The sequence below is a fragment of the Triplophysa dalaica genome, chromosome 25 (assembly GCF_015846415.1).
Source record: "Triplophysa dalaica isolate WHDGS20190420 chromosome 25, ASM1584641v1, whole genome shotgun sequence".
Taxonomy (NCBI): Eukaryota; Metazoa; Chordata; class Actinopteri; order Cypriniformes; family Nemacheilidae; genus Triplophysa; species Triplophysa dalaica.
Window position 1 is genome coordinate 15,189,160 of NC_079566.1, and position 23,276 is coordinate 15,212,435.

At 39.7% G+C, this 23,276-nt stretch overlaps 1 protein-coding gene across 4 annotated transcripts; it reads left to right on the forward strand.

Annotated features, from left to right (window-relative positions):
• Positions 1-4: 4 nt before the first annotated feature.
• Positions 5-23,276, forward strand: LOC130415930 (histone deacetylase 9-B). Of its 4 annotated transcripts, XM_056741952.1 has the most exons (13): positions 5-361; positions 1,310-1,423; positions 1,538-1,614; positions 7,758-7,969; positions 9,598-9,763; positions 10,607-10,727; positions 10,818-10,939; positions 15,496-15,627; positions 15,720-15,823; positions 18,110-18,232; positions 19,587-19,737; positions 20,457-20,677; positions 21,211-21,801. In XM_056741952.1, the coding sequence occupies exons 3-13, from the start codon at positions 1,593-1,595 to the stop codon at positions 21,496-21,498; spliced, it is 1,662 nt and encodes a 553-aa protein (XP_056597930.1). In that variant the 5' UTR covers positions 5-361; positions 1,310-1,423; positions 1,538-1,592; the 3' UTR covers positions 21,499-21,801. The 4 variants fall into 4 exon arrangements, with proteins under 4 accessions (XP_056597930.1, XP_056597928.1, XP_056597927.1 ...); XM_056741950.1 differs by lacking the exons at positions 5-361; positions 1,310-1,423; positions 1,538-1,614 and adding exons at positions 4,400-4,907; positions 21,872-23,276 and having other exon boundaries at positions 21,211-21,524; XM_056741949.1 differs by lacking the exons at positions 5-361; positions 1,310-1,423; positions 1,538-1,614 and adding an exon at positions 4,400-4,907.

A 23,276-nucleotide genomic window follows, 5' to 3' on the forward strand; every position in this document is an offset into this window, starting at 1 on the left:
TGTTAATTTTGGAAAACATAGACCGTGTTTAGTATCAAAGATCTTTGAATTTGAACGTGTGCCAGTTTTGTGGTAAAGAAAATGTAACCATCAGCAAGTTTGTGCAGAAACGGTGCGTCATCGGAACGCATCGTTTTGCTGAGACAGCTGTGAGACCGTGTTGGTCGATCTGTCATGTGACACTAGTGCATGGTCAAAATGCATCTATGTCACGATATTTGTGTGCTCAGCACTACAACGCAACATTCTTCGCAACAAGAATATAATATATATTCTTCACATTTGACGGTGTTGTCATGGGTCACACTGCAGGCAGGGGTGAGGAAGACCCTCCACACCCGAGAGATGTTACCCGAATAAGGTATCAATTACATTGGCTTTTTCCAAATGATAAATTCCTCACATTTTTGTTCAGTCTGTGCTTGTAATGATGTAGTATCAAGATGTCATTTTTATCCAAGATGTTATTTCTATGTCAGCCCCACAGAGAAAAATTACAGTATTCCGTCAGGCACCTGACGTAGAGCTCCTTCTGACATAAATGATCCTTAGTAAACTTTGAGCCTTATTTTGGTTTATGACAATAAGTAGGACAAGTCAATGAAGTCATAATGATATAGATATAAGGATGGACAAGCATAAGGGTATAGCATTATTTTGATTATTATGTTTATACAGTTGACATAATAAATACATGTTTATATACAAACAAATTATATTTAATGTCAAAATATCTTTGTGTGTCTGTATTGTTGGTCTCTGGAGAATAGATATATAAGGCAGTGTTTATCTGATATGAGAAATCCACACATATATTATATACACTAATGTGGTGTGTCTAATTTTAGACAGCGTAATAATGCGCGCGTGCGTCGAGGCAAGAGCTGAAGATGCGCGCTCGGTTTATATTTATGAATGAGTGTATCGCTTTTCAAATATGTATGTCAAATAGAGATCAATTACATACAGCATTTCTCAGGTGAGTTACGAACATAGATTTTGTGTAATTATGGATTTTTCACGGCCTCAGTGTACAACCTATTATGATAATACTTGTTTGGATTTTACAGTTTTTCTTTGAAATGATGGTTTGTATGAGTAATCTAAAGTGTAATCCAGAGCCCTAAACCGTAAAGAATATATTCAGCGTGTTTCCTTCATACGGTGCATGAGGGAAACATCACTGTGTGTGCGTGCTATAAATAGAATCTACAGCGTCTACATTTGCTCGCGCACACGCGCATGCACGCACAACCTCCGCTAGTGCATTGAGCACACTTCACAGAGGCTGTTCTGTTCTGTTCCGCAGATGCATCTCTGCTTGATTTGAATGCATTGCATTGTTACATAAGGATGAGACAGTGTAATGATGCATACAGGTGGATCGCACATTAAGAGAAGAAGTCTTAGAAACCTTGAAGAGGTGAGATTGATCTGATATTTTGTATTTATCTGTACATTCTTAAAATATTGTATGCATGAAAGCTATTCACCTCTTTTGCTGTAGATATAAAGATGTCTCTATATCTGGTTATAGACTCATGCAGGTGGATTTAAAGGTGGAGTAGATTCAGACCGCTGGTGTTTTGAGGATGAATTCACAGCAGGATGCAGGTAACTCTCCATCATTGATAATAATGTTTTCTTTGATCTCTCACACAAACACCTGCTCCGTCTTTTTTGTGTGTGTTTCTGGTTGGTAAGGACACATGGATGTCCATCTGACAGGTGGCTTAGATTTTCTCTGAAATGATGACATATCCTCATGAAAGATAGATTTGCCTTTATATGGTATGTAATACAGAAGAATAGTCAAATGTTTTATTGAATTACAACAATAACAAGCAGTACCGAGGTTTTAGCATGGGTGCAAAGCTGTAATCTAAGTAGCTCTAATATACATAATTTCCCCATATACTCCCTCTTAGAGTTTGTGTTTCGTCTTGTCTGGTTGTAGGGAGATTTACAGTCTTGTTTGTTAAAGTGACTCAGATGGTGAGGTGTTGTCTGAGTGATGTCAGCACTGAAAATCTTCCGACTCAACATTGAGGGTGGAGATCAGTAACATTTATGGCGCACTTATACGTGCTTGTAGTTTGACTCACAAATAAATACACACAAATCAGCACACATACACGAAACACTCAAATGCTGTACAAACACCCCCGAACACACATCTGAAATGTGTCAGACAGTGTAAGAGTTTGAATGCTTTTGTGTGTTTTAACCTCAAGGTGGAGCTGTTGCAATGCAACCCTGGACGGACGTTTGTGTAATGTTTGTGGTTTAGAGTGCAGTGTGACCTCACCTGAAGAACATCTTAAAATAAACATATTTATAAGTGGATGTCTAACGTAAAAAGATTATGACGTCAATGTTACATGTCAAATGTTTATGTTACATAAAGCATATTGTTTCACATGCTTTTTTAAAGAATAGACGGCTGTATTCTAGGCCTTCTCCATTCTGATCAGCAGCAAAAAAAGAAAGAGTTTATGTCCTTTATATAGATAGCACATGCTTTGTTTTGGCATCGTGGTTATTTTTGTCTGCCCTCTTTTACCTTGAGAGTATCTCAGACCTGTAGAGATGTGACCCATTTTTATCATACTGTCTTTGTTTTGTCTGGAGAGGAAGACGGGGAAAGCTATAGGTTTGTGCGCGTGTGTTATCTGTGAGTATTTAAAGCACTTAACCACATGATTGAAGATATTTAAGAATGCATATGAAATTAACGTAAACCGTGAGGGCCTATAGTTGATCACTGACTTTAATATGTGCGAAGTTCAGTAAACACAGCATGGGAAAATTAATCTGTGATGGCATTTGTGTCCACTGAGGAACTTCATCTCTGTCATGCATTGGGAATGTGTCCCTCCTGGGAATTGTGCCGTTTTTGGATAACAAAAAGATTTCCTCTGATTCCTCATTCGTCCTGCAGGCCTTTGGGTTCTTAAACTGGTGTTCTGTGTTTTTTATTGAAACTGGCTGATCGTCAGGTGTTTTCCCAAAAGGGTAATTTGGCCGTGTTGTTCTCATAAAATGTTTAATTAAGTCTTTTTCGCTTGGAGGTCTCTTATATTTACATCTATGCATTTTGCAGACGCTTTTATCCAAAGGGACTTTCAGTGCATTCAAGGTATACATTTTTTATGCAGCCTATATATACGTCTATACTTCTTAATTCACTTTTAGAAGAGATCGCTTAACATTGTTTTAGTGCTTCGATTGGCTGTTTATCAGATGTTGGTGTGTTACTGACATGAGGTTATCACCTAAATCTTAAATGCGCTGTTGACACGTAAGAAGAACATTTTATTACTCAGAATTTGATCTTAAATAGCTCAAGAGATTTGATAGAGTTCTCAGAAGTTCTCAACATTCATGTAATAAAATATTCTTCCCGCTGTCCTCGTCCTTTAGATTAGAGTTTAAGGTCACTTAACGGGAATGTTTCCAAAAGAACCTTAAAGGCATATGCTTAAATGTTTTTTTTATTGACCGTATATGACTTCCATATTTACATTTTTGAGTTATTCTAATATAATATAATATATTATGATGATACATTTATGAAGTGACATTATTTTTTTAAATAATGTAATGATGTAAGTAATGATGTTGCATGTCTCAGTCACAAAATTCTACTTAATGACATGAATTCAGAGGATAAATGGATCAGTTACAAAGAAAACATCTTAACTCTTCTAAAGCATCAGATCTTTTCATCTGACTGTAAAGTTAAATCCAGTCTGTGCTTTATTTCAGTTTGAGCCGTGATCTGCAGATATTGAATCAAAGACTGGTGTGTTTGTGTAATGTCGTGTGTTTAATGTCACCAGCATGCGTCTCTTTGAACTGATTCTGTGTGATGTTAATGGATGTGCTGAGAGAGACTGGTGAAGAGATGAATGCAGGAGTGCTGTCGAGTAAAAACAGATGAGAAGATCAAACAGACAGTGATGGACAGAGAAAGTGTGTGAGAGAGATAAAAGTGATGAAAGAGAGAGAGAGAGGAACTGTCAAAAGCATACAATCTAAAGAAAGTATTGTGGTTTGCATTAAGAAAAGAGACCTGTTTGTTGTTTTTTGCACATTTTTAAGGGAAGTAAGCACCCACATGTGTGAAAAATAACGATGTTCTGTTTCTTTTGTAAAGTACAATTTTAAAGTACATTTTCAAGGAAACATCACAGCAATGTGTGTTTAAAGGAATTTATTTATTTTTAAAAGAGAGAAATGATTAATTACAATGAAAATATTATTTTGCACGAGATTTAATTTAAGCTCCTAAAATCTAAAGTAGACTTAATTTACTTTATGAAACAAAATGTAATTTTTATTCGGTCCGATGCATTTCTGTGAGATCCCTCGGGGGGAGAGAGCGAGAGAGAGAGAGAGAAATGAAAGAGACAGTGAGCACTCAGGGGAAAGATGAAGGCAGACAGCTGTGTTTTGGTGTTGCTATTTTCAGCCTCTGGCCGCTGCTCTGCTCCCCTGGTCTGGCCCGGCCTATTTCTGTCCTGGGCTGGTCCTGCTGCTATTCCTGGCACCTGAGAGAGAGAGCGAGCGGTTATGAAGAGTAACAGAGAGAGAACGTGTAAGACAGAGCGAGTGAGCAGTATAGAGATGGAAAGCCTGTGAGAGAGCTGATGTTGTCACCTATAACGCTTCCTGCGTTTTATTGTTTATCCGTCTGATGAGAGTCGAGGGACAGCTGAAGAAAAGCCAGAGGAAAACAAGAGGAGGTCTGGAAAAAGCGTTGTGGCGTGGAGAAGCGTCTCTGTTGTGAGGTCAATTACAAGTTATGCTGCAGACCATTTACGAGGTGGACTCGAGCATCACTGCTGAGTGGAGGAGGAGAGTTTCAGACGCACACAGCACTGCCAGCGAATCAGGTACCACACGTGAGGACACCTTTCTTTAGTTCTCGGTTGTCTTTTATAATGTTGTACTGTAGATATTTCTACTAAAAGATGATTAGTGTATTAAAGAGCTATAAAATGAGAAATGAGTGTGAATAGCACAGATCATCTCATTTATGACGTTTGACTTTATATCACGATATATGGATTACAGATTTCGGTGAAGAGTTTGAGATTTAGATGAGATGTAGAAGTGAAGGAATTGTGAGACGATGCGATTTTTTTCATTCTGCAAATGTGGAGAAGGATAATTTTGAAGGAAAATTGAAAATCATTTTGAAATGGGATCTTCATTTTTTCAGTGTCTGTATATAAACATGTTTTGTATAATGAACTGCTGTACACACTTTCTTATAAAGTTTTATTGCTGCCTGTGAGACGTTACTGAGATTTTGAAGAGCGATAATTATTTTCTGCTGGCTTGTGGAGTGTTTGGAGAATATTTTCTGTTCGTTTGTGATCAAGTGTGTGTTTGTGTGCGTTCAAACTTATTGAGACGTCATAGATGTTGTAATGTTTTGTTTTATCTCATTCATTTAAAACAAGTGACTCAAATGACATGAATTGTTGCGTCTTTCCTCTGTTCCGTCTGACGGATAACCAGCCACGATCTTAAATCAATGTTTGCTTATAAAATCCTCTTGTCATTTTAGAAATGTTGAAGAGGTCGTAGCCAATAGACTTGTAGTTAGTGCTCCGACATACAGCGCTGTTGCTGTCGCTTCCTGTCATCTCACTGTTACTTTACACAAAAAAGGAAAAAAACCCTTATTTTTTTTTGAAAAGCAGTCGACCGGCTTACAGTTATAGATCTGTCAGACGTTCTGCTATCTAGCATGATACTACTGCATACTTGAAGTATGTACTGGAAAATACATTCAAGTCCACATAGTGTGTAGTGTTGTGTACTGCAGTATGGGGACATCGAATCACATCATAAAACATAATTGTCACTTGTTGTTTGTTTTTTGCGGTAGAAATGAAGACAAACTGGTTCTCTTTTGCGTTGCAGAAACACACTTTTAAGAGTGCATGGGAAAGTTCACTAGAAATGCAGCCAGACTGGGACATGGTCACTGAACAGAAGCTGAAGAATAACCACAGAAATAGAAACCATCAGTATACATAAGGACAGACGCATTTAGTCATCAAAATGTCTTTTTTAGTCCAATTAAATATGTAGATCCATCTTTATAATGGATTTAAACTCGGTTTCTGAATAGCTTCATTCTCGATTTGACGTTTCTAAGAAAAAGCTTTGTCTCAGGTGCTCTGGTGAGTGGCGTGAGTGGCAATTATTTACCCCTCGTGTGCCTCTGCGCTCCGTCACCGCCCGTGGCTTTGGCCTCTTGACTTCAAGCCTGACTATTCTTAGACTCTTAATGCCTTAAAACCAAAATACAGCAGCTAAGATTAGCCCGGTCATCATGCTGTCTAAGTTAACTCCTCACATAACTGCATGCCGGAAGACTTTATAACGCACACTGGTTTTGCTCTCTTTCTTAACACTTCACCATTGAAAAAAGAGCATCGAGACTTTTGTGCCGTAGGTGAAGTAACAGGAAAATTGTGTTTTGTAAATTCGTGAGTCTAGTTTATTACAGCCGTCAGAACGCATGCCGTGGTATTTTTGTGGAAGGTTGACACCTCTGGCCCGTGTAGTGGTTCTGTTTTGGGGGTTTGTGTGGAGTCGTGGTGGCGAGAGATGATTTCACAACGGCACAGCTTTTATTTCAGCACCTGCGAACGACGTGATGCTGACGTTCTGAGTCAGAAGCGACTCTGGTCTGTTTCATAGTTACCCCAGAACAACTTGAGATAACATCAAAGGTTCTCTTGCTAAGAGATTGCTCACGAGATTTAAAGGAGATCTCAGTTTCACACTTTTGTTTAGGATGTTTGACCACAAAAGAAGATATTTTGAAGAATGCTGACAACTAAACAATATCGAAACCCATTAACTTAAATTGTATGAACACGAAACCACTGATACATTTCTCAAAATTTCTTTGTGGTGTCCCACCGAAGAGAGGCACACATACAGATTTAAAATCACACGAGAGAGAATAAATGACAGAATTTATATTTTTGGCTAAACTATCTCTCTCTTTAAATGTCCAGATTTGCTCTCAGTTTAATCTCGTTGCTGTTTTGAGAAACATAGTTTGTGAACTCATGTGTGTGTGTTTGGAAGCTTTGTGTACTCACAACTGTGTTTATTAGTGAGGGTTTGTTTTTGCCTGAGAGATTAAGGCCATGTTTATAAATGGGTTTTAAGAGCACAGATTTGTTTTAGGGGCATGAGGCCAGACCATTATCTGAACACACGCGCGTATGCATGCACTCACACACTCACACACTCACTCACACACGCACGCACGCACGCACACACACACACACACACACACACACACACACACACACACACACACACACACACACACACACACACACACACACACACACACACATGCACAGAGCAAATGCCTTTCCTCTCTGTTTTGTTCACATGTTAAAATACTTCAACTGCAGCTCAGATGCGCCGGTCACATGCTGTCTCGCTTTAGATTCAGTTTAAATAAGATTTCCTCCTTAAACGCCGGCCTCTCGACATACCTCTGTGTTTACGCTCAAAGCAGTTGAAATAGCCCCCATAAAAGACCCTCGCTGCAGAATGAGCCCTTGGGTTTATTAAAAGACCTAAAGCAGAATTTGAATGTGATATTTTCATACACTGCGCTCCATCAAACACACACGAACACACATGAACTCATTGTGAAATGCAATTCTATCATCAATAACAATGATATCACATCTCTCTCCGTGTGTCAGGTGCAGAGGTGCTGCCCGTGGTGGGCAGGTCTGGGGTCAGTATGTTAGACTGGGACCGTGATTCGGACGACTGGGAGAAGCAGTTACAGCGCGAGCTGCTGCTGATCCAGAGACAGCAACAGATCCAGAAACAGCTCCTCATCTCGGAGTTCCAGAAACAGCACCAGATTCTGTTGAGACAGCACCATGTGCAGCTCGAGGAACACATCCAGGTGTGTGACATGTCGGAATCGTTGTCTCAATTACAAATAATGATTTAGACAAATAAACAGATGAAATAGCAAACATTGATTTATTGACTGGTTTACGTAAAATGTTAAGCAAGCTTTTGGACTGTTCCAGAACGTATAAGCCTGTTGTGAGTTGATTCATTAGTGTTAACGACGACTTGTTGTTTGTTGTTGTTGTGTCAGATATTTCTGGATGAGATAAAGTAAATCTTTGTTTTGAAGAACAGGTCAGTGTGGATTAAGGTCTCTTGGCTAACCCTGAGGAAATGATTTAACTATATCTGATATGTCTACTATTAGTGTTAAAGTGCTTAGTCTCATTACATCTCTGTGTGTGTGTTAGGGTAAACACCAATAGTAAATAGTAATACCGGTCATTTTAAGCTTGTGGGGACCTTTTTCGTTTTTACGAGGAGCTAACTGATGTTTCTAACAATATACAGTTTGTACAGTATACAAGTCAGTGTGTCTATGGAAAGTCTCCTTTAAACGTAACGCAACCGGTTTGTTTGAGTGTGTAAAATGCTGATCCGTACAGTGTTTTGCATTGCTGTGAACAAAGTTTAATTAAGTGTATATTCCCATCACAACCACAGAAGTTTTATTTCGTAGTTTCAGTTCTGCAATGTGTACAGCAGTTCATTATACAAAACGTCTTTATATACAGCCACGGAAAAAATGAAGAGCCCGTTTCAAATTGATTTTCAATTTATCTGAATTTACTATTTATAGGTATGTGTTTATGTAAAATCAAAAATTGAAGGGGGGCTGGGGGTTCCGGGACCCCCATAAGGCATTAGGGACCCCCCATAAGAAGTAAAAAATAGACTCAGATATTTGTATTTGAATAAAAATTAAAATGACAAATGTGATTAAATCCATGCAATGGATATGGTCAATTTTGTGAATTAAATCTTTACAATAATTCATATTAAGTTTGTTTATGGGGTAGTTGTCATGTCTCTTAAAATTTGAAACCCCCCGCCCCACGTCTAAAGACAGGCAGGACAGTGAATGAAGCCTGTTCTTCTATGTAAGCCTGTTTTTTATATAATAGTATATAGTTATGCATATTTTAATCAAATATATTATGTATTTTGTATAAATTGTATATTGCAAGACTAACCCCCACCAAAAAAAGTCTTATGAGGGGGACCCCCAGAAGACTTGGTTCAATTCGACACTGGGTAAAATGATCGTTTTCCACATTAGCAGAATGAAAAATATAAACTGTGGAAACAGGTGAAAATAACAGAAAAGATGTTGTGTATTTTTTAAGACCTCAAATACGAGTTTGAGTTCAGATTCACCTTTAAGCAACACAACAGTTTCTGCATGTTTTCAAGACAATATCTTTTTTTTAATGCGATTACCTCAATTTGTATCAGAGTTTTGATGCTGTCAGTCTTTCACATTGCTGTTGGATGACTTTGTCACTCCTGAGGATTGATTTTGTTGAAATTCAAAAGGAACTGCACTGAAATGGCCCCAGCATATCTAGAAATGATGATAAAAAAGCGTAAAATACGCTCCGCTGTATATTAGCAATAGAGTTATATGGAGTTAAGTGTGTGACATTGTATTTAAGTCTCTCTCCGTCTCTCTCTCAGCTCCAGCAGGCTCTGTTAACCCTTCGGCAGCAGCAGGAGGTGTTCGCCGAGGAGCATCGGCTCGTGGCTGAGGAGGAGAGAGAGGAGGTGCGAGATGAGGAGAAGGAGGCTCACAGGAGAGAAATGCAGAAACAGCATCACAGGAGGAAGGAGAGATCTAAAGAGAGTCAGTCAATAACCACTGAACACAGCTCATCACATCTCTGTAGTTACAATCACGACTTAATCCTGTAAAGTGCCTGATTCACCACAAGGTGGCGCTGTGTCTGCACACGAGTGTGAATTCATAAGTCATTGTAGGAAAATCTTTTGCCATTATATTTGCTAATCAATATTTTATATATTTTTAAGCCTGCTCAAGAATAGATTTTGCAGACAGCAAACGATATTTAGGATTTAAATAAATTTTACAGCTATTATATATTATGTGAGGCTTTTTTATTATTTGGTTCTATATTTTGAACTGTATCAAAAATAAAGACAGGATGCAATGGAGGAACCTTTATTTCTGTCTAAATGGTTCCATAAATAACCTTTAACAGCCGAAGAACCTCTTTGTTTCACAATAGGTTCTTTGTAGCAAAAAAAGGTTCTTCAAATTAGAAAAAGGTAAGAAAGAGGTGGTTCTTTAAAGAATGAAATACCGAATGGTTCTTTGTGGAACCAAAAAGGCATCGCTGAAGAACCTTTTTAAGAACCTTTATTTTTAATAGTGTAGATCCATACACGAGTCTGATAGTGACCTCACGGATTAACACTAAGTATATTTAACTAAAATTTATTGTGAATCAAGTTTCACATTTATATGTGAACAAGACGTCAGTGACAATCTGTATATCAAAAAGCTTAATGTGAACCACAGAGATTCTACATCAATACAATATAGAGTAACAGTAATTTAAGGGTTTACTTTAAGGGAACTTTTTTGAAATATCTCTTTAGAGAATATCAACATTGTTGCTTTTTAAATGTGTTGTTTCAGATAAACATGACCGTATTTGTGCTGCAGGTTCAACGGCGAGCACTGAAGTACGACAGAAACTGCACAACTTTCTGATGAGTAAATCAGCCAAAGATCCGTCAGTGTCCAGCGCCGGCTTCCCCCTCAGCCGCTCGAAACTCTGGTACAGGTACGCGTCACAGACACAACCACACACTATAGACTGAATTCTCGTCGGTCAGAATATTCGAGGTCATTGTATTATGTTTCTGTTCTCCAGCTCTGCCCACCCGGGTCCTTCAGAACAGAGATCCCCACCGCAAGGAGAAACCCCTCCTACCTTCAAATACCCTCTGACCTCCGGCCTGGACTACAGAGAGGACTTCCCTCTCAGGAAGACTGGTAGGTCAAAGTTCAGAGGTCACGGTGAAGAATTCTGTTCTGTGTTCCTTATAAAATCAGTTTAATCTGAGACATGCGTGCGCAGAGCCAGAGACTCACGAGATTGAGTAAATATTGAATAACTTATCTATTTTTTCTAACATCACTTATGGCCCAATGTGACCGGACCTCCGTCCCTGGAGATGTGACTCCATGTGTTTTCTTGCGGTGTCACAGGGGCCCGGCGGAGGTGACACTGCCTAAATGTTTGCAGATTCATCTAGCCCATATTTAATCACCGGGGTCAACGGTCAACCGTGCGTGTCACCGAGGCTCCTTGGCCCGTGGGCAGATCTTAATGGGGCTGATGGGTGACCCTGTTTAGCTTAAGGGTCAGCCCGGTGAGAATGACCACGCTTGTGCCAGCGCTGTGCCCCGGGGCGCCCGGTCCAGAGGTTTGCAAACAATTATCCAGCCGAGGGGTTGTAGAGACTGAACCCGGGCCAGGCAGAGGGGTCCGCTTCTCTGCCCCCTAATCACATCTGAGAGGTTAACTCCTCCTGGGCATGAGGAAGTAAGTAAAGTACGCTTGCCTGATCGCCCCGGAAGAGCGCCAGATACTAGGGTGCTCATTGTGAGGATTTGACCTTTCACCCCTCGCTTTTAGGCACTCGGTGATAGGTAAGACTAAAGGAGATTATTTAACTTTCAAAAACAGCTGTTTGAGTATGAAACCATTGAGATTAAAAGGAAACTTTTGCTCAAGTCTCAGATATTTCTCCTGAAAGTCCGAAATCTTGAAAATGTGTCCGTCATTAAAGTTTCAGAAGAGATGCCTCAAACTGATCTCAGATTTGTCACGTCTGCCATGAAAAGTCAATCTCAGTCAAACTGACCCGAATCAAGATTATTTTACCTTCGTTTTGCACCTCCATGCTCACCGAGGACACTCTCATTTGATTCTCACTTCATCTCTCAGAAACATCTGACACTAAGTTGATACCTAAATGAACCACAAACAAGATCTCATGAAAGACTGACCATGTTAAAAACGTGCTTTCCTTTTACCGGGAACTTATGATCTTTGTTATCTTCCGAACGCCTCGTCGTGAGATTGATTTCACCATGAGTTTGTTGAGGAAGCCGATACTGTAGTCCGCACGGAGCGATAACACTGAAGCTCTTTTCAAAAGGGAAGGTAAAAATAGACCTGGTCTTCATCCAAGCACTGTTTTCACGGAATTTCCAGCACGGCCATACACCAGGAAGGGTCCAGAATACCGCAAACCTCTGGGGGGGATTTTTCTGAAGCGCAGGGGTCTGCACAACCTCGGGCCCCATCACAGATCAGCGTGGAGCTCTGGGGCGTCTTTTCGTGCGCTCTCAATAACTCAGCTAACAGCTTTTAAAAAGAGGCCCGTCCGGCGCATGCGGGGGGATACAAAAACAACAGTAACGATACGGGGTGGGAAGAAAGCGACAAGAAAAACAGCCCGCTTTTTTGTCAGTGGAATAATTTGTCTGCGCTGACAAGACAGTCTGCAGGGCCGCTTCCTGAAGCTCCGGTTTCTGCCCGTACATCAGAACCAACAGTGGGCCGATTACAACACAGAACGAGCAGAAATAAAACTCTATTGTGCTCAACACTCAACGTGCTAAAGAGTGATTTTGTGCGAATGTAAAAGTATTAAAAGTATGAAACAGTCCTGTCTGGATTTGAAATGAGTTTTGGAGGAGCCGTCCCCCACTTCCTGTCTGTCCCGCTTGATTCTGCCAGGCGGGGGGTGTGTGGGGGGATGATCATGAAGGTAGTGCTTGTTCTTTGCCCTGGTCAGGACCCTTCACAGCCGAATGATTGACAGGTTTGGGGGGGGGCGGTCGTGATGTGCAGGCGACAGGTCTGTTTGTGTTAGGAAAGAGAACGATGGGAGAGACTCAAAGGCAAGTGTCACTATTACAAGTGTGCTATTAGTATACTTCTTAGTATACTGTCACTTAGATACCTAAAAAGTACACTTTTGTGTTTTAAAAAGTGGACCAGTTTAGTCCCAAGTAGCAATACATACTGCTAAAGTATATATACTTAAACTTAAAGTATACTGTAGGCCTACTTGCTTTGCCTAAATATGTACTTGAAGTGTACTTATTTTTTAGGCTGTCAAACGATTGATTGTATCCGGAATAAGCATTTTTTATTATATTATAATAACATATTATTTAACCACAAACGTTATTTCTGGATGTGATTAATCATGATTAATCGTTTGACAGCCCTACTTATTTTTTGTAGTGGTGTGATCTCGAATTGTATATGTGATCCTTAAGGTAAAAAAAGAGCTGTAATATAGTATGCAGAATATTATGTGTGTACCCTAGTAACCCCGTTTAGCATCTGCATAGCAACGCCTTAGCAACCATGTGGTCCATGTGTGTTCCTCAGTGTAAAGCATCAGTGCTGGATGAACATATGGAGCTGGTCAGCCGTGCAGGTGCTGATGGGGTCTCTGTGACCCCCCTCAGCAGTCACCTTCTCATGCCATGTTTGTTTAAGGAAGTTTGAGTCGGGCAGCGTTGGAAATGCCCTGTAATGACGCGGCCCAACGTAAACACGAGCGTATTTTCCCTGCCAATTATAAACGTGTTAATCCTTCCACCTTATTGCTGGGCAAATATTTTTGCGGTATTTTTCTAATAGCGCTTATTCATCATGTGTCACAGAGGATGGATTACAATATCAGCTCATTACTGTAATCTGACGGCATCCGTTTCATTACAGTCGTGTGTTTTTTTGTGTGTGAATTTAGGGTTTAATTCTTCTGGGTTAACTTCGGAGGCCTCCGGGATTACTTCTTAAAATGAAATCAATGAAATTGCTGAAGAATATGAATGATTCGCATATTACAAACATTTTGATTCTGTAGCATTGAGAGGCGCTGCGAGTGTTTTACGTTCTCAAAATGTGCAATTTTTCATAAATCAGTGTTTCTGTCAAATGACACGTTGTTAAAAATAATGTCTGAACAAAGCATCGTGTTTTCATTAGATTAAATGATCGGATGAATCATGCTTAGTAGGAACAGAACCGTATTAGAAGAAACACTCCAGCGGTGTCATCAGTCACTCTTCGGCTGTGTATTTATATTTTCCTCATCTACTTCATGTCTGTCCAGATACACTCAGTCAGACCACAGCCCATGTGTGTGTGTGTGTTGTAGTCATGTTGTGTGTTGCAGTAGTTGGCGTCTGGATTTCCATAGTAGATCTTGTGAAATCCAGGGATTTTTGGAACTTCAGGAGTCATAGTGGGACAGAAAAAGAGGATTTCCCCGTTCTCAGGCCAAATCTCACTCTCAGTATCTCAGTGTCTGTGTGTTAGTTTAAAAACGAGTACCATTGAGGTTTGTGGTTGGCAGGTACTGGTTTCTCAGGCAGTTAAGTTGTTACTGTGTTTTAATGTCATCCAGATGAAGGATGGAATTGATCATGCAGTTCTTGCCTCATTACAGCTGGGAGATATCCCAGAATTCCTCAGTAGACCTGAACACAGACCACACATTAACTTCTGTGAGCTACTTCATAACGCGTGTGTGTGTGTAGTCGTGTGTACTGTACGTGTGAATAATATCTGTGTGTGTGCGCGTTGTGTGTTTGTGTTTATGTTTGTGTGTGTGGGTGGGTGTGTGTGTGTGTGCGTGTGTGTGTGCGTGTGTGTGTGTGTGTGTGTGTGTGTGTACGTTTGTGTGCATGTGTATTGTACATGTGTATATTATCTTTGTCTGTGTGCATACACGTGTGTAGATGTGTATGCATGTGTATATTATCTGTTTGTGTGTGTATGCATGTGTACTGTACGTGTGTATATTATATATCTGTGTGTGTGTGCGTGTGTGTGCATGCGTTTGTACGTGTGTATACTGTTTGTGTGTATATTAATTGTTTGTGTGTGTGTATTATCTGTTTGTGTGTACTGTATATGTGTATATTATCTGTGTGTGTGTACTGTACGGGTGTATATTATCTCTATGTGTGTGTGTAATGTACGTTTGTATATTATCAGTGTGTGTGTGTGTGTGTGTGTGTGTGTGTGTGTGTGTGTGTGTGTGTGTGTTTGCGGTGTACGTGTGTATATTATCTCTTTGTGCGTGTGTGTGCGTGTGTACAGGATCAGTTGTGTGTCTATGTTGACATTATAGCAGTATTTCAATTTTATTATTCACTTTTTATTTCTATTTGGTCATAGGATCATAAAACTGTCTTTTACACAATAAAATGTGATTGGCTGATGAGGAATTTAAGAGAATTTCGAGGGTTTTATGATGGGGTTGGAATCAGTAGGGCTCTGGCAATATCAGAATCAGAATAAACTCTATTCGCCAAGTGTCCACACACACAAGGAATTAGTTCTGGTTTCAGGCGCTTCTTGTTATAACTTATGTTTAGTTTATAGTTATACACATTTTCACATGATCCTCTATGCTTTTGGCACACATTTCTTCCAAAGTGATGTGCAATTAATTCAAGCTATAAATATATTTCGTTTGTCACTATAAATGTGTTTTCTTTCTGTCATCCTTCAGCGTCCGAGCCCAATCTGAAGGTGAGGTCCAGACTCAAGCAGAAGGTCTCTGAGAGGAGAAGCGCTCCCATGCGCCGGAGAGACGGCAGCGTGCTTGTCACACCGCTGAAGAAACGAAGTCTGGAACTGACGGGTAACAACAACCTGAGACACCAAACACTGAGCTGATGTGATTCTTCACGTTATATGAGCACAGATCTCACTTTCTGTTGTCTTTAACTTTAGATTCCTCAGCCAATGACAGCTCTGCAGGTTCTGGACCCAGCTCACCTATTGGCTCGTGCAACAATGAGAACGGAGCCTTGTATCGATCCACGGCTCAAATCCAGGTACCAACCATTTCAATAGCTCAGCTTCCTTAAGATGAACATCTATTGACTCTTCATTTAACTGAAAATGACTTTGTCAGAATTGTATTTTTTCCACTTCATTTTTAACTATTTGTAACATATTTTTCACATTTTATTGAAATTCCCCGGACTGTAAAACACATGTTTCTGTGTTAATCCAAACACCTTCACCGGGAAGTAAACTTGTCAAATATTTTTTCTCACTTTTACGCCTTGCAAATGCTTTAAAAGTAACTAAAAGACATCCATGTGACGATTTCCACACATTTTTTTTTTTTGATTTTTCTTTTGATACGAGATTTGCACAGTTTTTTTCCTGCAAAATTGTGGCGAGGAAGATAATTGGCGAGAGACAAACGCCTCTTTTGGATCTTTTTACTGTGGCATTGAAAAGAAAACCTTTGGTTATTGTGGGAGACTCTTCTCATCCTCTGTTCAGTTCTTTCCAGTTAGGCTACTTCCTTCTGGCAGACGGTATAAAGTGCCTTTAGTGAAAAGGGCCAAGCATAAGTAGACCTTTATCCCAACTGCAATTGGTATAAATAGGACCTTAAAATGAATTTATATATTTATATAGTTGTGCGTTTTTTATAGGATGTATGTAATGTTATGTGTTGCGGTAACGAGTATTGTTTTGTGTCTGAGCCTTTTGTCTACCCCTTTGGCTATAGACAATAAGTTGAAAATACTATAGTATACTTCAGTATTAAATATAGTAAGGAGTGGTAAATTATGGCATACCATTTATTAACAAATTTATATGTATACCACAGTATTCTGTAGTGTTACTTATAATGATTTGTTAAACTGTTCTAAATACTATACTGTACTATAATATTTACTAGGGATGCACCGAAACCTATTTTAAAAAACAACTATCGTCCGATTCAAATAGTAATGTTGGTCAGTTGCATTACTAGCTAGTTTTTAGTGATAAAAATACAATAAGACATTATGACAATCTTCAAATGTGTTTTTTGCTATCCAATATTTTTTTATTAAAATCATTTTTGAGTTAAAATTTAACATTTTTTTAATGAATTTAAATAAAGTCTGTGCTGCTGCTATTTACCGTATTTATTTAGCTGTGATAAAAAAACAGTATATTCCAACTCATTGTCTCCATGCAATTCATTAATAAACTATGGCCCTATGAAATCCGTTTTGCTTTTTTCTTAAATTCCGTTTTATATTTTCTCAAATTAAATTTTTCCCATATTTCTTTTTCTGGTTTCTGTGTTAATATGAACCAATATCTTACATCATTTTTTTCTTTTGCTGTTTTAAGTCTTCTAACATTCAATCACTCGTTTTGTTCATTTTTAGTAGCAGTTTTGTCATGTGTTTAACTAGACCTTTATTTTAACGAAGCTTGCAACAAAGTTTGACACCAGCTTCTCTCAAATCAGAGCCATTGAGAGAGAGTTCTGCCAATGGAAGTCCAAACCGCAGGAGCGTCACATGATTCACGGAGCCTTCAGATAAATAGGGCCCTAATAAACCATCTGCCTCTTTAATGCTATTGCCGATATGCCTTTGATGTTTAAATAATCCAGCACCCGATACATCGGTGCATCCCTAATATTTTCTATGCTAAGATTCAAAAAGTGTTCTACCGTGTATTTTTTCATATGGGTTTGCGTGCATCGGCTGCATTCTTGCATACTGCACTCCTCTCTGAAAAGCAGAAACCAAATAAAGTCCCCGGTTAGATTTCAGTGTGTCATTACTCTTATCAGACGGCGAGGTGAAGGGAACGATCTGTTTTGTGCTGAGAGAACCCAAATACGCCTCCGAACGAACACTCGTCATGAAACATTTCTTACATCACAACAACACGCTACATGTGATTATCAATGTTAGTTTGATCATGTTTATAAGTTCTAGGGAGTTTGAAGGTGTGATGGTTTGCGCGTGTGTGTATCGCTGAACTAACTGTGACGGCTCTTTTCCGCTGTGGTTTCTGGCCGCGTTGGCGTTTTGGGGAGCGAGGTTTAGTTCCCCTGTGAAGTTCTGCCCAAGCATTTCCTCACGGGCAGCGGGCCAACAGAGCCGAGCGGAGCGGCAGAACTCGCTCTCCTCCTGCAGACAGACTGTTATAGACAAGTGTAAGAGTGTGTGTGCCAGAAGAAGAGAGAGAGAGTTTTCTTGCTACCCCAAGTGTTGATAGTTACAAGACCAAAAGCTGAAATCACTCACACACACACCTGTATTTGTGTCTTATGTAAGAGGTGATGTCATGTTTTTAATCTCTCTGTCCTCCAGCGCTGTCTATCTCAGGGGGCCGTCTTGCAGATGGATGGATCTGTGTCCCTGCTGAATTTATACACATCTCCCTCTCTACCAAACCTCACGCTGGGTCTGCATCCGGCCCACGCGCACATCTGTGTAAGAGCATAACACACAAACACAACGACATCACACAAATTATCCAAACAAATACTACAACGGGAAAACGTTCGTGCAAAACATCATGCACACATGAGATCTCAATTGTTGCTCTGAGACAGCAATGAAAGTTGTGTGCTTCTCATATTTTTCCCCTGAGAGCGACTCCGATTGTTTCATATCTCGAGATCAATGTCTCTGAGCTCAGATTCACCAGACACTAACGTCTCCAAACACTCAGAATCTCAGAATATGAACTCCATCATTTCTCAACCAATCCTCCCAAGTCCATTTGATCAGATTTGTTCTACGAAAGCTACTTCAAAGTTGTGACAAATCTTGCGTCCCAGACCATCTTCCGAGCTATAAATGAGAAATCTGTGAGCGATAAAAATGTGTTGAACACAACAGCGGCACGGACGGCTCGTCTGCTGAGCAACAGATATGAATAGATCCTACAGAAAAAGCCGGACGCCTGTACAGTATTTTTAGGAGACTCAGAGACGCGTCTATTCGTGGAGAAAGCACAAAATACTTGATGAGGAATTCGCACAGCGCATTAGGAGCCGAGATGAGAAAGAGGAGTCGCTTGTTTCGGACCAGATCTTAAATTTTGCTTGAACTAATTTGTTGTGTTGGAGTCCGTCTGGATGAATGTACAGCCCCGGGGGCTCATGACCTCTGACCTGTGGGATCTCTAGCCCTTAGGTAAATAAGAAGCCTGGGTTTAGAGTTTCAGCCGGCCAGTTTAGCCCCTTGTTCATCACGGCCTGTTAAAAAAGTTGTTTGGAAACTGCGTAACACGCCAACAACGGCTCACTTTTATCGTCAGGACGAGAATACTTTCAACACGTTCACACTGAAGCAGTTAAATGACACGCCGGGGACTTCTAAAAGCGGCGCCGTCATTCGGTGCGACTTCTGGATGTGAATGCTGACGGGACGGGTTTTAGAAAGGTTGAGGTTATTAATGTTTCAAATGCGGCAGGCGCCATTATGTGAGCGAGTCCGTTTGAAAACTTGGTGTCGGGGATGATGTAAAAATAGGAGAATGTGTCCGAGTTTTCAAGGGGATGGAATATTAATAGTCGAGTTTGATGAAACATATGACTTATCGCATCCAGAGGAAAATGACGCTCAGATGTCGCTCTTTTAAAGCTCAAGAGACCTGATGGAGATCTCAGTTGTGTATTTAGGTATCAACCTAGTTAAACGGAGAACAAAATGATCTGAACCACATGAAAAGTGTGGAGGTGTAAAATGAATGTTTTGTGAGTGTAAAATAATCAGAATGTGGGTGAAGTTGATGAAAAATGTTTGAGTTCATATCGAGATGTTCTGTCTCCTCTGTCAGACGGGTACGGCGCTGAAGGATCGGACCGCTGAAGGACTCGCGGCCACCGCGTTACCTGCCCCGCTGGAGTCTAAAGCGAGCAACGGCCAGCAGGCGCTTCTACAACACCTGCTGCTGAAAGAGCAGAGACAGCAGAGGATGATGTCACCTGGTGAGAAACTGTTGAGACCAGAGCGAGATCAGACCTTTTACACACTTTTGAAAGATTACATGTGGTAATAATAAGAAAGCAAAACTGAGTTGAGTTGGTATTTGTGTGTCGATCAAAAGTTCTTGGAGACCGCCCCCTTTCTACATTTTAGAATAATAATAAACTCATCAAAATGATGAAAAAAAGAATCATCATGAAAGCGTTAATGTTACGTTTGATCATCTTCACCTTATTACGACAATCTGCAGAAATGTTTTCGTGTCATTTTTTCAAGAAGCTTCTCTGAGAGGCTTTTGAAACAATATTAAAGGACTTCCTATCTATCCTGTGCTCTTCTTGGCCGTTCTTTCTTCATTATTCAGTCAAAGTCATCCATTAAAAATGTTGAAAAAACATAAATGTTTGCATATACACTATACACTAACATTGAACATTTAAGCATTCGCCTTCAGATTCAAAATAATGAGAAACATTTCAGTCAAGTGTCCAAGCAACGTTTGACCTGAAGTTTGACATGCTCTGTGTGTAATGCATTAAAAAACATCTCTTCGTGCTTTTAAATATAAATTTTAAACCGATTAAATGGACAAGACACACAGGGTTAAATGATGACTAGTTGATGACATGCATTCCTGAATGCAGACATTTTTACCTATTGATTAAAAAAGCTCATCAATGTTTCATGATTCAGCTGCACATGTTTAATGTCTCTCTCTCAGTCACAGGCAGTGTTCCTGCTCTCTCTCCATCTCCTCTGGTGATGAAAGATCGTTCTGCGGCCGCGAGCTCTCGCTCCAGGTTACCGCGTCACCGGCCGCTGAACAGAACGCAGTCGGCGCCGCTCCCTCAGAGCACACTGGCCCAGCTGGTACTCCAACAACAGCATCACAACTTTGTGGAGAAGCAGAAACAACTCCAGCAGCAGGTCCATATCAGTCAGGTAACATCATCTTACTTAAACTACAGACGGATGCTGATGTGGACACTACCGGTCAAACGTTTATCGACACTTGACTGAAATGTTTTTATTGTTGACATTTGATCTGAAGGCGTATGCTTAAATGTCTGAAATTAGACAAAAATAAATTGTTTTTCATGACAAAACTTTCTTTGAAACGGATGACTTGAGACCTCAAGAAGCTGCGTCAGAAAATGACAAGAAAACATTTCTGCCAATTTTTGTCAAAAGATGATCAAACGTAACATGTTTGAAATATTTTTAAGTTTCTTTAACATAATTTCCAGTTCCGTTTGTTGTATTTCACAATTTTGCTGAGTTTATTATCATTCTAAAATGTAGAAAAAATATGAACACATAAGTGAGTAGGTGTCCAAAAACTTTTGATCGGTTGTGTACGTACAGCAGTCTCCTCCATAGTGGGTACCAAATGTTCCCATAAGGGTAGCAAAAATGTTCTTTAGACTGTTTATTCAATGAAGATAAGAAGGGCAAAACTATCTTCTTTTCTGCAGGTTCTGTCTCAGTCTATAGAGCAGCTGAGGAACGCCAGCACTCATCTGGAGGAGGAAGATGAGGAGGGCTCTTCATCAGAGCAGAGAGAGCCGGAGGTGACGTTTCCTCCTGCTGGAGTGATCCGGAGCAACACTTTACACAACACGGGACTGATGAGACTGAAAAAAGAGCCGCAGGAGACAGAGAGAGAGAGCGAGAATGAGCGAGAGAGAGAGACAGGTGAAGAACAGAAGAGAAAGAGCGATGCTGAACACCGGCTGCAAAATATGACGGAAACTGATGTTTGAGAGACAAAGAGAGAAGAAGTTATCAGGTCACATTTCACCTCAATAGAGTACTAGGATTAGGATGATTAACAGTTTTCTTATTATTACAATATTTTCATCGCAATTCAGCGCATTTCCCTCAATATTCCTTGATTCACAGAAATCTAGTTTTCATTGTGATACGAAAAAAAGAGAAATATTAAAATTAAAACGTATTTCTGCACCATGTTAGTGTTTTGTGTACTAATAAATACGTTTGTTATGAGTGTACAACATTTCTGTATAGGAGTATTAAAATGTCAATAAATTAATTTAATACCATAATATTGGGCTAAATCAGTGCAACAAATAGTACCACGTTGTCCTTAAATTCATTTTTTTCTCATTTCTATAGTTTTGATGTGAAAGGTCACCCTGACAGATACACAAAGAGAAAAAGAGGGAATATAAAAAGTTGAAAATGTGGTTTCTGGAGGGACGTGGGGTTTAAACGCACCTGTGCCGAACTCTTCATCATCATCATCCTCACTGAAACTTCATCTTCAATCACTCCCTGTTAGTGTGACACTGTACGTGACCTCTGACCTCTGCAGGCCTCTGATCTTCCTTCTCTGATTGTTGTTGTTGTGTGTGAGGCTAAATAAAGAGCAGCGATGACCGCTGAGCTTCATTTACCCCCCACATTATAACCAAACAGTAGCAGGATCTACGTGTGGAGGGTCGTCTGTCTACACCGCACTCTTCTCAGAATCACTGTGCTGTTAGACTGACGTCCATGGGCTTTTTAATGTTTGATGCAAGAGATATTTCTGTCAATCATGTCAGCGTCAATGTGACGTGAGACGAAAATTTGTCCAAACATCATCCTGACCGAGTTTCTAACCAGAAAGAAATATTGAAGCTTTGTAGAGCAAGATTTTGGACCAATGAGATTTAACTATAAAGAAAGGAATTGAAAGAATGTCTTTTATTTCTTCTGGTTAGGATAAAAAGAGATTTATCATCTGATCACATCGGGACTTGCTTTGTTCATTTGTTACAATTGCTTTGGTTTGAAGCACACAAAATATTCACAGAAATGTATAAATCGATTGCTTCGCCCCTGCGATTTTACAATGTTGATTGACATGAAGAGTCTGTTCTTGGACAGTTTTTTTGTGTCTTATTTTCTTGTCTCACATTAAAAAAACTGAAGTATTCTTTAGTGTTTAAATGGTAGTGTACTGTAGTATATTATAGTATATACTTACTACACTTTGTGAAAGTATACTTCAGTATTCTGCAGTAAATATGGTGAATTGAGACTGTCGTATACTAAAGGATTTCCTACACTAAGGTTTAGAAACATTATAGTATCTATGACAGTTTACTATAGTAAATACTGAAGTATACTACAGTGTTTAGGTTATTTGGTTTTGACGTTTCTTTAACCAAATTGAAATAAAGGGAGGCCTTGTGTCCTTTAACAAAATAAAAAAATCTCGAAAGGAAAAAATGCAAATGATGTGTAACATTTTGTGAATGTCAATCTCATTTTGTGATCACACACTGTGTTAAACTCATTTCAAACGGTCACGGCCGGATGAGGAATTGTTCAGTTAACAAATCCCACGAAATAAATCAATGATTGACATTTTCACCATCACGTGGTCCTGAACGTACAGCAGCCGTGTTTTCACTTCAGCGGTATGTAAATAGAGTTTAATTATTCGCTGTTGCGGTATAGATTGAAACAATAACTGCATGAAATGTCCTGGGTCAAAGGTCATGTTTATGTTGACATTATAGTTTTCAAATAA